Here is a 14,989-nt window from a genome sequence, read left to right on the forward strand (position 1 = left end):
TTACGGTTATTATTATTATTACTACTACTTTTTTTGTAAATAAAGCACCATTGTAGTTTTTTTTTTTTTTTTTTAAGTATCCATTTGAAAAACTATCGGTTAATTAATCGGTATCAGCCAGTGTGATCCAACCTAGCTATCGGTATCGGCAAAATCCAATATCGGTCGACATTAATTTAAATTACTTTTCTTATGTTATCACAAAAATTCTAAATTAAAATACTTTATGAACCCCAGGATTGCTTGTTATAAAGTAGAACTGAATGTTTCTGCCAATGGTAAGTTTTAAGAACTTTAAAATCTAAAAGTGCTCTTTTCCTTTAAACCTAGCCAAAAAACCATAGCCTATCTGTTGGCTGTGAAACATTTAATTATATGCATATATTGTGTCGATGCATGTTCATATTTACCCATCTCTGAACTGTGATTTGTATTTGAGAAAATCACTCACTGCTCATGACTGAATTACCCCGTAGTTTTAACAAGAATGAGTGCACAAGTCAAACCAAAAATTATTCAGACACCATATATTATAAAAATTGTTTTTATAGTAGGTGCAGGACACTATAATTAATTTAGGTAAGTGGGTATAGCTAAATAAAGCGAACTGTGACATATTATACCCATAAAAAACTAGTGAAATTGATAGAAAAAAAATGGAACCAAAATATGGGACTGGAATAGAGAACTGCTGTAATATTGCCAGGTCACATTACTTTGTTTGCCGTGCATATTTTTTTCCATACTCATAAAAATGGATAAAGTGTTCACACTGCACACACGGTTGCAGACTGGCAGTGCATTTAGGAGCGATGCGTCTGCAGCAGTTCAGAGATAGTTTATATATATATATACACATACATACATATATACATATTTAAAAAAAACTGAGGTACGGCTAGTTGCCATTGTTTTAATTGTTGTTTTTTTACGCTAATAAAAAAAAAAAAAAAAAAGTCATGTGTGGTGCTTTTGTTTATCATTGGTTACTTCATTTTATTTAAATGCAATCTTGTTTAAAATTATTATTCTGGTTTTTCTGGATGTTAACTTTAAAGAAAATTTAGTCTGTGTACCTATTTGTGTAAATTTTTCACAAGCTCTGAAATAAAGTCTGCGGGAGTGGACACAAACATACTACCAACACTGTAACAATACAAAGCTGTTTGAAAAACTGTGCCATTGTCCTTAATATGTTTTGGAGTGACTGCAAATAAACTAACAATAAACATATATGGTTCAAATTACTGAAAGAGAGTGACTTTTAGTTGCTTTGTAACAGCCAGTGTTAATTTCGTTGACTAAATATTTTCGTCATTATTTTCGTCACGAATATATTTTTGCGGACAAAAACGAAACGAAAACTAAAAAAGAAGGCACTGATGGAGACTAAAACTATGACTAAATTGATTGACATTATCGTCAACGAATAAAGGACGAGACGAAAATAGACTGTGACGAAAATCAAATCAGCAGACCGGAGAGATGCGAGGAATGAACAAAAGAACCGGCAAAACGGAACAGACTGCATGAGAGAAGAGAACCAATCCGAGCCTGACTTATTGAGACGTGAAGCGAAGGTTTTCAGTTTTTAAATGAGCTCCCGGGAAGACGGCATTCGAAGAGGTGATGTCTAAAAGAGCGACAAAATGTCCACAGCTCACTTCACGTTTGACGACGAACAAAACAAAACAAAGTGTAAAGCACGCGGAGCGCTCATTCGTGGCAACACAACCAATTTGAAAAGACATTTACAGACGAGCCACCCGGACCTTTTCTCAAATATAATTTCACAACGATGTTCTTTTCTTTTTTTGAGCTAAGCAAAATTGGAAGACTGCAGTGCGTAGATGTTGTAGACATTAAATATTACGAACTGAAAAGTACTGTAAAATAGCCCCTTCTTCAAGTTAGATGAGAGCACAATTCTAATACGTAATATCATGATAAATACATTTGATTAATACTAATGTTTAGTATATGTTATAATGTTCTACTTGTTGACAATATCACAAATATTTCTATATTAGTCATGTGAAACGTGAATGTTCACATCCTATCATTATACATACTAATCTAGCAATATTGTAGTATTTAAAACATACAATATTGCTAGACAAATGAATACCTTATAAAATCTTGTTACTTTTTTTATCCACCCAACTTATTAAATAGTTACTTTAAATGTATGCACTTATTGTTCAGCTCAGCTGTAAGCTTTAAGGTCCTGGACCTAACTTTATTTTTCTTTTATTGATGGTCAATTGGCAGCTAGTTATTGTTTACATTATCAGGACAGTGTTTGCTGCTGCATAGAAGCTTTTGAATCGAAATAAAGACACAGTTGTGTTGAAATAAAGTTCAATTTGTGTTTTATATATTTTGGTTAAGTTTGTTTCCTATACCAGCTGTAAAAAATTGTCTAGTAAATCTGTTATTGATTTTAGTCTTATTTTAGTCGACTAAAATACCAAGCAATTTTAGTCGACTAAAATAAGACTAAAATTAAAACAAATCAGATGACTAAAACTTGACTAAAACTAAAAAGAATTATAGTCAAAAGACTAAGACTAAAACTAAATTAAAATTTTGTGTCAAAATTAACACTGGTAACAGCACATTATGTGTACATACCCCTAAGAGCTCCAGATGTTTCTGAGAGAAAGCCAGTGATGTTAATGATTTAAGCACAAGATGCCATGCTTGTTTACAAAAACAAGCTCAGAGCGCTTTAAGAGAAATAGAATCCTTTGTATGGATAAAACCATGAGGGACACCAAAAGCTACTGACCTGTTCCCTGAACTGCTCCTGAGAGAGACAATCTGTGACATTCACGCAGCCCAACAGACAGCCTGTGGGATAGTCCGCAGGAAACTTGGGCTCTGGATAGCGAAATAAGTGAACAAACAGGTGAACATACAAAGGCACTGCAGTTTACATACATGCTTGATGGGATAATCTAAGTATGACCACTTTAGCATTGCCGTCATACTTTGCAGACATTAAACACACCTTCTTTGTAAATGTGGCGGTACATGGCCTCTACCTCTGCAATCTCTTGAGGAGTGGGTCTGTTAGCAGCAGCAGCAATCCACAGACGCCCCCTATGGGATGTGTACCACGTTCGGCCTTCTACCCTACACAAACACAAGAAATGGAGAGAAAATGGAAAATGTCCATACGAAATGTGCATTCCTAAGTCAGTTTCCTTTAGATTACTTTAGGAATGCACAATATATTTAATATATATATCAATCAAACACACGGTCAATACTGGAATTGTATAAAAAAGATTTGTTAATGCTACAAAAAAAAGTTAATGCTACAAAAATTTTTCTTTTTTTTTGGGGGGGGGGGGGGCATTTACATTTTTTAGATGATTTTATGGGGTCCTCAAGTGAATTGTACCTTTTTATGCCCTTAACAAGCAGTGAAGCCCATGGCTGATGCATGCTGAGACACCAGCCACCGTCTGAGATCTCCTGCAGCTCTTTGTCCTGCAGTCGGAGTTGGCGGCGCTCACTTTTTTGTGTATTACTTACAGTCTTGGATGAAGACTTACGTGAAGTGCCACTACCGGACACATCAACCCACTAGCACAACAAAAACACACATTAATAAACAGACATTTAAATATAAGGCCTACAGAAGCAGCATGTTTGCACCCACCTCTGGTGCGGCCTGCATGATGTTGGGGTTGACGAGCTCTCTGAGGTGTCGTCCATCAGTGGGAACAGAATGTTTTGGTGTCTGGCCAAAAGAACCAGTGTTGATGGCCTTGACTGTCTCATCAAACCTTTCAAAATCCCAAAAATGATATTCATATCATGCCTTGTCAATCATGCATTGCAATTAATATGCAGTGTCAATGGAATTCAACAGCCTCCACGTGTATTATTTACCTTGACCCTTTAAGCTGCAGTAGGTAACTTTTGTAAATATATATTTTTTACATATTTGTTAAACCTGTCATTATGTCCTGACAGTAGAATATGACACAAAAAAAAATCAAGCTCCTCTGGCTCCTCCCAGTCGTCCTATTGCCATTTGCAGTTACCGACTGCTCCCGGTAAGAAATCAACCAATCAGAGCTGCGGTCCGTAACTTTGTTTGTGTTCAAAATGTAGAAAAATGTATATAATAAGCGAGTACACCATGAATCCATTTTCCAAACCGTGTTTTTAGCTTGTCCTGAATCACTAGGGTGCACCTATAATAACTGTTTATATTCGGACTATTTTAGATTGCTTCGGGGATACCGCGGCGGAGTAACCCAGTACCTTTGTGATTCTTCATAGACATAAACAGAGAGAAGTAGTTCCGGCTACGATGTTCTTCCGCAAGACGCAAGCAGTTCTGTTTATTAACCGCTAGAGCGTCAAAAGTTACTGACTGCAGCTTTAAGTTAAGAGCGTCAATTAAAGTATCATGACAGAAAGACATTTTTATAAGAAAAAGAAAAGAAAAAAAGACAATGCACAAGGTTTCCATTATATTCCAGCCAAAATAACCTGAGCATACCTCATCTATCTACATATGTAATGATTAAACGTGAGTCAGTTAAAAAAACGATTAAAATCTTTTTAATCTGCAAGCTATTTTTAAGGTAAATTTAGACTCAAGCGTGCTTACTAGTTTGCATCTCATCTGGCCATACAGCAGTGGAAATTTATGTGCGTTATTTGAATTCTACTATTTTTAACTTGGTAAAGGGTTCATATGATGCGATTTCAATTTTTCCTTTCTCTTTGGAGTGTTACAAGCTCTTGGTGCATAAGAAGATTTGTAAAGATCTGACTAAAGTCTCAAATCCAAAGAGATATTTTGTATAAAAGTTAAGAGTCAACCACTTCTACCTAAAACGGCTCGTTGTAACGCCCCCACATCTACGTCATGATGTGGGAAGATTCGCACAATTGTTGTCCCCGTTGCTATGCTGTGGAGACGCTGTATATTTCATTGTGAAAGCAAAACGGCTTTGTTTGGCCTTGAATGTTTTTGTCTGGTTGCTCAGGCCGGGACACAGAATCACAGTATGTTAAGGGGCATAACATTTCCGTCACATGCTTTAGGTATTCGGCCAATCACAACGCACTGGAAAGCTGGCCAATCACAGCACATCACGCTTTTCACACCAATGAGCTTTGTAAAAAATCAACCCATTTCAGAAAGGAGGGGGATAGAGGAGAAACAATAATGTACAGTATGTGGAAAATAATGTGTCTTTTTAACCTTAAACTGCATGAACACATTTCATTACACCAAATACACAAAATAATGTTATTTTTATCAACACCATATGACCCCCATTAAGGATTTTGAATGTGGTAACTTGCATTTACATTCCTTATTTGTGTGTGTGTGTGTGTGGGGGGGGGGGGGGGGGCATGTTTTTGTGACGTATCAGGACACAACTCTGTATAATGACATGGGTATAACACAGGTATTACAAGGAGAGATTGACTTAACCCATGTCCCCATTTTTCAAAACGCTTATAAATCATACAGAATTAGTTTTTTTGAGAAAGTAAAAATGCACAAAGTTTCCTGTGAGGGTTAGGGTTAAACCATTACGCCTATGGGATGTACCCACTTTTCACAAAAACAAACATGTGTGTGTGTGTGTGTGTGTGTATATACACATATATACACACATAATTATACATACATACATATACATATATACATATATATATATATATATATATATATATATATATATATATATATATATATATACATATATATATATATATATATATATATATATCAAACTATATGGGCCCTATCTTGCACCCAGCGCAATTGACTTTGTACACAGACGCATGTGTCATTCCTATTTTGCACCTGCGCAAAGCGCGCTTTTCCCTCCACAGAAGCACGTCGCTAAACTAGTGAATGAACTTGCGCTCCCAGGGCGGTTCAGCGCAAAAAAAGAGGCGTGTTCCGGCGCAAACAATCCCTGGTGCTATTTTGCTGTTCCATTAAACAATTGCGCCACTGACCAGAAAAAACCTAGTCTAAAGTCAGTGGCGCGTTGCGCGTTGTTCATTATGCTATTTTAAGGGCGCATGCTTGACCATAGTGTATAGCGTGCACAACGCGCATACACTTTGCTCATGTAATCTACACAGATGCAACAGTTATTTTTGCAAATCATAAATTGGTACACTAAAAAAATATTAACACTTGACATGACGGAAATCATTGTGGTGTGCCACGAAGATGTGAAAAAATAGGCATAAATCTTGCTTACAAATTATTCAGGCTAATTGTAGTAATGAAGGATCAGACCTGTTTGCCCAATAGTAGCAAGACATATATGTATATAAGGACATCTGACAAATTGGTTTGTCTGTCAAGAACCAGGAAAAAAAATCGATGCAACAATTGTGGCTATTTCCTCCCACGCCTGTTTAACCGACGCTATTTTGGGTGGGTTTCTCCCATCCCCATACAACACAACTTCTCTGTCTTTCACTGCTCTTACAAGAACATCAGTCTCCTCGGCTGTGAACCGCTCCTGGCGTGCGCCTGGTAAATACGCCATAATAATAGCAATCCATAATGGAACTTGCGCACCTGCTTTTAAAGGGAATGTTGGATGACGCTCTGATTGGTTTATTTCACGTTACGCCCAAACCACACCTATGAATAATGAAGCTACTTCAGACCAACCCATTTTAGATTTGCGCCGGGCGCAAGAGCCATTTATCCGGCCGGGAAAATAGCAACAGCACCGAGACCCGCCCACAAACTTACTTGCGCTTTGCGCTTTGACACTTGCGTTTCAGATCGTTAAAATAGGGCCCTATATTATAGTTTGAATCAGAAATATTTAAAAACCTAAGCAGTGGACTAAAAACCAAAGGACGCAGACTTCAAAGACTACACCTCTGAAGGCTGAACCAAAAAAAAAAAAAAAAAATAGTTACAGAGGTGGCTCCTTACTTCTGGTAATATGGAGTCAGTTTCTCCCCTTCATCCAGCACTCGTCTCCCTGCAAAGTCTAGTGTGATCTTGCGGTCTTTGCGGGAGACGTGTCGAAGGTCCCGGAGTTCCTCCTCTCTCTTGCGTAAAGCCTCCCTCTCACCTGGAGAAAGCCACTGGTTGGAATCCGTTGCAAAATAATCGGATTCATCATCCAAGACTTGTGTTCTCTTAACACTACAAGAAAGAGGAAGAGTTCAAATTATCTAAATGTCTAACTCAATCCCTGTCAGTTACATTAATAGGGTAACAGCAGAGTATTTGGACAGTCAGACCTGTTCTTGTCAAACTCCAAAAGTTTGTCTTTGTGCTGTACAGCTTTTTCCAGACCAGCTTTCATCTTAGCCTCTTGATGGGGGAGATACTCCCGATCAGTTCCCTCTGAAGACACGCAGAAAAACAAAGGATGTCACACGAATGCTGCTAGTCAGGGGGGAAAAAATTACAAATCACTTAATTTCTTACCTCCCATGAGTTTTTTACGGAGCTTTTGACTTTTGTTGGAGTCCCTCTGCAGTATCTCTTGCTCCTCTGTAGTACAGACCTGAATTATGCATGAAAATGTTAAACAGTGTTGATGAAGGCTTCTTAAACCAAAGGTCTCTGACCCTCGATATCTACTTTCCTGTAGAGTTTAGTTCCTAAACTCCCCTGCTTATAACTCTCTAACAATCCTGAAGACCTTGGTCAGCTTGTTCAGGCGGGTTTGATTAGGGTTGGAGCTAAACTCTGCAGGAAATTGGACCTCGAGGGCCAGAGTTGAGAACCCCAGTCTTAAACAGTTGTCTATCACTCTTATAATCAAATTTGCAAGGTCCATATAATTAGACAAGATGCAGAACAGTGGTTGATTTGTTTGGGCTTTTCCATGGCCAATGTAAACAGCTATATCAATACATTACCGTCGAAAAGTTTTGGTATTGGTAAGATTTGTATTTTATGTTAATGTTTTTGTCTGCTATTCACCAAGGATGCATTTATATATGCATTAATAATTAAATTAAAGATTTATTCGGAAACAAAAATAGTGTGCAGTATTATTATGATTCCAAAATAACCGTTTTCTATATATGAAAAAAATATGCTTAATTTGTGGAAACCAGTCTTTTTTTCAGGGTTCTTTGAGAAACAGAAATAAAAATATTTTGTAACATTACAATTGTCTTTACTGTGATTTTTGAGCTAAATTGTTGAGCAAAATAATAATAATAAAAAAAAGTTATAAAATGAAAATAGGGAATCGATTTTAACCAAATATGTACATGTATTAATTTTAAAATAATTAAACAATTTAAAAAAGTATATACAACAAAGCAGGAAAAGAAAATAAAGAATTCCGAAAGTGCAGTATGCCTTGCGAAAGCTAGACAGAAAATACCAGCAATTTTACACGCCTATAAGACCCAGTGACGTCGAAAGCGACCTCTTATGTTGCGTTCACACCAAACGCGAATAGAGCATCTGGTGCGAATGATTTCAATGTTAATTCAATGTAATTAAACTCGCGGCATGGTAGACGAGAATTCGCCGCATTCGCGCATTACAGGAGATTCTGAGTTATGCAAAGGACCATTGCAAGCTGACAGCGACCTGCTTTTGTGGTGGAAAATTGGCAGTAATACCCCCATCTTGCGCAGCTGTACCCGAGTGTCCCTGGGACATCAGTGCGGTCGGAGCGCGTCTTCTCAACAGCTGGACATATAGTGAATAAAAAACGCTTTGCTCTGGACCCCGAAAATGTTGATTGACTTGTTTTCCTGTCCAATAAATTTGTAATGGCCCTAGCCTTTAATTATGCCTGTCTAGTGCAGCCTAGCCTAAGTGTCGGTTACGTTCAATAAAAAAAAAAAAAAAACACACATGGCCTGTTCTCAAGTCCATTTGAAGTTTACATTTTTTGAACAGTTGTTTGAATTGGATTGAATCATTATTTAAAATAATCTTGGAGATTTTTGAATTGCCTAAATCATAAATGCAGTCGGGTTGAAGCCTGCAGTGATGTTTTTCTTTTGTTATGGCAGCCGTCCCCTCTGCATATATATTTTTTCGAGAATGTTGCACTCCTGTTGTTGTTTGTTGTTCTTCACGAAACTTCATGCCAATAAATAATAAATATTGCTGACTTGTGCGTTTCCAGCACTCTCTTTACATTCGTCCATTATTTGACGTTGAAAAAAGAAACGTCTTGTTTTTAGAAATGGAAAATCGATTTTACAATCGATTCAATGAACACTTATGTATTAAAAATCGAAAATGATTTTTTTCACCAAAGTGACAGCCCTAACACCAGCTTTCCTTTCTTTTTACTCTTTGCATAAGCTGACCTTTTAAACTGTGATCCCAAACTTTCGAATGATATTGAATACATTATAAACATCAGAATATTTTCAGTACTTTGTTGTTTTTTATTTTTGTTGTGATATAACCTAGACATTTTATGTTTTCATGAAATTCACCCTTAAAAAACCCATCTGTTTTTTTTAAATTTGCAAATGACTGCTTCTGACATTTACTTCTTTTAAGGAAAATCTAAAAATAATAATAAATCGCGGATAATTGTAGATATATGGGTCTATCACAGTCTGTTCTGATTAGTAAGCGGACAAAGCTCACCAGTAGTGATGGCGAAGTGAAGCGTACGGCATAGTTGTAATGAAAAAAGGTTCTTTACGCAAAGCTTTTCAACACAGTTTATGTTGTGGCCATCTAGTGGTCAAAAATAAATAACACCTTCCAAAGTGCTGTGTTCAATAACAGCCACTGGTTCTACAACAGATTTTTTTTTTATGTTTTTGTATATAAATAATGCTCATTGTAAAAGACCTTCAATTGTGTTGGTATACTGATAATAAAAGAAGTCAAATAAATTAAACAAATTCATAAATTAAATCTACGATCTGTCTATTTTAACCATGCCTTAGTCCGGGTATTTCATAAGCAAAGTTCAATTGAGCAAAAAAGCAGTGCTAATGCAATATAAAGTAATATAATGTAAAGGAAATGGCTTTGTTTGAACCAGATACTGAAGCAGTCACATGGTTTTCAGACGACGCTTCAAACGTCATAGATCACATGCTTCTGGCAAAACGAATCAGTGTCGAGCTCAACATCACTACTCACCAGACTGCCGCAGAACAGACAGGGGCCAGATCCTTCTTGCTCACACACTATCCGGCCGCAGCTCAGACAGTTGTTGATGAGTCTGTGTTTCTGAGCCAGACACTCGCAGGGTTGACGGCCAGGAAGTAGAACAGCCAGCTTATCTCGACCCTCTTTAGCATACAGGTTCACAAACTTGCTCTTCTTTTTCACCGAGCTGGAGCCGCTGTTTTCCTGTGCCTGACAAAAGAAAGTAAATCCTTCTGTACCGTATTTTCCGGACTATAAGTCACACTTTTTTTTCATAGTTTGGCTGGTCCTGTGACTTATAGTCAGGTGCGACTTATTTATCTAAATTAATTTGACATGAACCAAGAGAAAACATTACCGTCTACAGCCGCGAGAGGGCGCCCAATGCTGCTCATTTTCCTGTAGTCTACACTGAGCAACATAGAGCGCCCTCTGGTGGCTGTAGACGGTTATGTTTTCTCTTGGTTCTTGGTTCTAAATAAATGCGACTTATAGTCCAGTGCGACTTATATATGTTTTTTTTTCCCTCATCATGACGTATTTTTGGACTAATGCGACTTATACTCAGGTGCGACTTATAGTCCGAAAAATACGGTAATTCTTTCCACCTAGTTCACCCTGGTATATTTTATGAAGGAGTTTTAAATGAGTTGACGTACCTTCATCAAGTCAATGGGAGTTTTCACAGGTTCTGGCTCTTCCTGACACACAGTCACAGTCTCTTGCTTGTTTCTTCCCTTTCGTTTGGACTTCTTCTGAGTGTCTTTGGTTGCTGTATCTAGACCTTCTGGGGCAGACATTTCATACAAAATTCCTTTATTGACACTGAATAGATATATTACAATATATGAAGATGAACAGATCAAGCAATAGAATGGTTGTTTTGAACTTTTAAAAATTGTGATAAAACAGAAGTAGCAAACAGATGTTTTCTTTTGCTTTCCAACCTATCGATTAAGAAAAAAGCAGGCTGGGGACTTACAGCAACTTTCAATGACTGGGTTTATGGCCTGTTTACACCAAGATGAATTTAAATTTGAAACAATGGCAGTTAATGCAATTGTTCAAACCGACAAGAACCATCACACTATTTTTTACAGAGGTGTTCTAATCTCTTTTCCATTGCACTGCGAACAAAAACCAATAAGATTTACGTTTTCGATCATGTGAATGGATACAGCGCTGTTATATCAAATACGTTATATGACTTGGTGGTGCACACATTTTGAACAATGAACACATTATTAAGTGCAATTATCACAAATATCAGTCAAAGCATATCAAATACTGAGACAAACAAAAGAATAACAATTAAAGAAAAAAACATTAGCACTTTGATAATTATATAGCATTACACTGCTGTCTTTGCGTGCTCCCGTATTTCAGCTTTTCCATAAGCACCTCATATAGTATGGCAACTCATATAGTATACTTAGTTCTTACCAGTGTCTGTATTCACATTAAAATCCATATTTACCCATGATTGCCTCTTTCTTAAAGACGCCCTCTTGACCATCAGGCGCTTGCATCTGACACCTCTGCCATCTCTGCACCAGCTCATCCACAAAATCCTTCTGGTTTCCCTCTGTTCCTTGTAAGAGATCTCCAACATACTCCACGATTTCATCAGCATTGTCAATAGATAGGATGTACCTGAAAACACAGATATTTTACAGATTTTTCTAACACAATGCCCACTCATACTCTGGGCATTGGATAAAGGTAAAGGTCATCAGATCGGATAAAGGTAAAGGTCATACCCTTTATATAAAAATAATATATATAAAAATTATATATATATATATATATATATATATATATATATATATATATATATATATTATTCTGTTTGAATATCAGATGGACAAACACACCCATCACAAACTCCAAATAATCTACTGTCAGTGGTGTATTTATTTATCACCACATACATTTCTTACACAACATCAGCATTTTGTTACATTAATATATCCTTCCATATGGTCATGTCAATGTAGTGGTGTGGTAGTATGACACTTTGGGACTAAATCTCCTAATGATGTAACAAGGCGTTTACATAACGTTAGTTGTAGTAGTATTTCTTAAAGCACGATGGAAATATAATGGTTTAAAAAAAAAAAAAAAAAACGTGCCAGCGTCATAATTTTGTACAAAAGAGATTTGCCCACCAAGCTATCCCTTCTCTTGTTGTATTTATTCCCTTCTTAGTTTAAGTCCACATATTCTGGCTTGTCAGTTGTTATTTATACTTTGAATCATTTATACAAATGGCCACATATTCCACACAATTCATCCTCTATTAAAATGTACTTACCGAACAATGTCGTCGCTTGCCTCCAATCCAAAACTATGCTTTAACTTTTCAACAGTCCATCGAAGCAAAGACTCAGCCATGGTGAAGTTAGTAAAAATTTGAAACACACATAGACAGTAATAGAAAAGAAACACGACAGTGTCGTCACCTGAGAGCTGTCTGCTTTTGACTCATACAGTTGAAATAGCTTCCGGGAGACGTGTTTCATAATAAAAGTCTCCATAGACACAATCTTTACACTTGCTGATCAGCTACAATCTAAAAACGCTTATACAATAGTACCATTTAAATATTCAATTAAAAGGCTATTCAAGTTTACCATTACCGTTAGTCAAACGCAAATTATTGTCCCTACCGCCACTGAAGTTTAATGAACGTATCATATGACAACTGTTACTTTTCTCAACGCTAGTCATGATGGACCAATCAAAATTGTTTGCGCTAGTGATATTATTATGATTGTCATTTGGATTGCGACATTATGACCATGATTATAATTTATGATTGTCGGAGATGTTGAAGAAAGAAAATAAAAAGTTGTTTCTGCTTACTATTTTTATAGAAACTGTGATACACCACTTTTCAAAAGTCTGGGGTAATTTATATGTATACAATGTATGTATTTTTAGCAAAAATGTATATTATGTATATTATGTGGCAATATAATAATTTATGTTTTATTTTATTTTATTTATGAGCTACATTCATATTTCCTTAATTATGATGATAAACATTTATTTAATGTCACTAAAATATAATTTCCTAAAATAAAATAAAATACAATAAATAAATACAATGTAGAAGTTCAAAACTGGTGCAACACGACTTTTATATAAACTTGCAAAAAGAGAAGAACACCATAACATTTAAAAATTGTAAACGTAAATCATAACAGGAAGTTAATACACTACCGAAATGAAAACGATGCAGTGATTTTAAAAAAACTACCGCTCTGTTTTAAGAGTACGGTCAACCGTTCAGCAGGACATAATAACATGCTATATTGTCATTGCTTTTCTCTGTAATTTTTAAACATTTATTTCCTCAATAGTATTGCAGTTAAGTATAACTTAACGCATAACTAAACTAAATGAAAAAGATTTATCTTTCTGTTTGACGTGCATATAAGCTTAGCTATAATGTCTTACTATAAGGGTCACCCGTTATGCAAAACTGAAATACAAGTTTGAAGTTTTCATTTATATATAAACACCCACACACACACACACACACACACAGTTATTTACAATTAATTTATTATAATAAATACATCACACTAACATAATACATACATAATTTAAGCATATTTTAGCACATAGGTGTCAAACTCTGCTCCTGTAGGGCCACAGTCCTGCAGAGTTCAGCTTAAACCTGCTCCAACACACCTACAGTACCTTTAGTTTTCAACTAATCCTAAAGACCATGATTATGTTTCGGTGTGTTTAATTAGAGTTGGAGCTAAACTCTCATAGTTTATTTCCTATATATAGTATTTAGCTCATGGTCTGAGTGTCCGACACATTTACTTCACAGCTTCTGTATTTAACATAAACACACTGAAGATCCACTGTCAACCCCAAAACCAAACCCTGCATAGAGGGGCTCAATAAATGTGGAGTGGAAGGTGTAAATGTGGATCATTTGAACAGTTTCAGAGGAAACACTGTAAAAAGACAAAGAGCCAGCTGGCTGATCTAGAGCTCCTATTATGTAAGAACATAATGAGGGTGCAGATATGTCAGTTCTTGCATTATTATGCCTGGCATAGTAATTTTTGCCAGAGCAGACCAGACTCCAGGACTTTTTATTGAGTCCAAACCTGCAGTCTTTTCCTCCTTTCCTGTTGATACCTTGATATGTGACTGCTATGTGACTCCAGCCACTCCATTCAGCCTCCCAGTAACAGCGTCCAGTCAAGCTCTCTCTACACAGAACCTGCTCGTAGTGCTCAAATCTTTCTGGATGATCAGGATATTGCTGCTCCCCCTCCAAATATGTTGCCTTTTTGTTGTTCTCAGATAGAATGAGATGAGTGTTTACTGAGTGTTTACTGTGTTTTGATCAAATGTGAGAACACAGGCATCTGAAGCGAGATTAAACATAAATTATGTCACCAAAGATCATTAGGACATTGGGATTGTAAGGCACAGTTCTTCTATGATTGCTGTAGAATTTATGTTATAAAAGCACAATAATGAATTGAAAATATAATATAAATGTGCATGCAGTTTGCTTGTCAGGGAGCGAACCTACATTTCCGCAGTCCTGGTGTGATTCTGAAGGACTCTCCATGGTCAAAACTAAGCAGTACAGAAAAGACATGTAAAAATGGCCTTAGAAAAACAGATACATAATTGGAGGTGATTTAAAGTGCAGAAATCCAAAAATATATATTTTTTTAAATTATATTTTACTGACTGAATCAGTGCTATAATGGCATTAAAAAGGGTTTGTGTAATTCTTTGTTGTCTGTGCACAATGTTAATATTATAAACTGGCTGTTATTATTCAGGTAGAGTCTCTTCCAACTAATTGCCCAGCCAGATCTTTTAGTG

At 36.4% G+C, this 14,989-nt stretch overlaps 1 protein-coding gene across 3 annotated transcripts in view; it reads right to left on the reverse strand.

The window, feature by feature from the left end:
* trip4 (thyroid hormone receptor interactor 4) overlaps positions 1-12,618 on the reverse strand; it is a 74,843-nt gene extending 62,225 nt beyond the window's left edge. Inside the window, exons 1-11 of one of the 3 annotated variants that reach the window (XM_052601156.1) lie at positions 12,435-12,618; positions 11,598-11,773; positions 10,780-10,907; positions 10,112-10,330; positions 7,457-7,535; positions 7,267-7,372; positions 6,953-7,168; positions 3,671-3,797; positions 3,410-3,594; positions 3,014-3,138; positions 2,792-2,883 (exon numbers count right to left, since the gene is read on the reverse strand). In XM_052601156.1, coding sequence (XP_052457116.1) covers positions 2,792-2,883; positions 3,014-3,138; positions 3,410-3,594; positions 3,671-3,797; positions 6,953-7,168; positions 7,267-7,372; positions 7,457-7,535; positions 10,112-10,330; positions 10,780-10,907; positions 11,598-11,773; positions 12,435-12,514 — 1,533 coding nt within the window. In that variant the 5' untranslated portion in view covers positions 12,515-12,618. The remainder of the gene's footprint in view (positions 1-2,791; positions 2,884-3,013; positions 3,139-3,409; positions 3,595-3,670; positions 3,798-6,952; positions 7,169-7,266; positions 7,373-7,456; positions 7,536-10,111; positions 10,331-10,779; positions 10,908-11,597; positions 11,774-12,434) is intronic. The other 2 variants (XM_052601155.1, XM_052601154.1) reach the window with 2 other exon arrangements.
* Between the last annotated feature and the right edge of the window lie 2,371 nt (positions 12,619-14,989).

The sequence above is a fragment of the Carassius gibelio genome, chromosome A7 (assembly GCF_023724105.1).
Source record: "Carassius gibelio isolate Cgi1373 ecotype wild population from Czech Republic chromosome A7, carGib1.2-hapl.c, whole genome shotgun sequence".
In the NCBI taxonomy this organism is placed as follows: Eukaryota; Metazoa; Chordata; class Actinopteri; order Cypriniformes; family Cyprinidae; genus Carassius; species Carassius gibelio.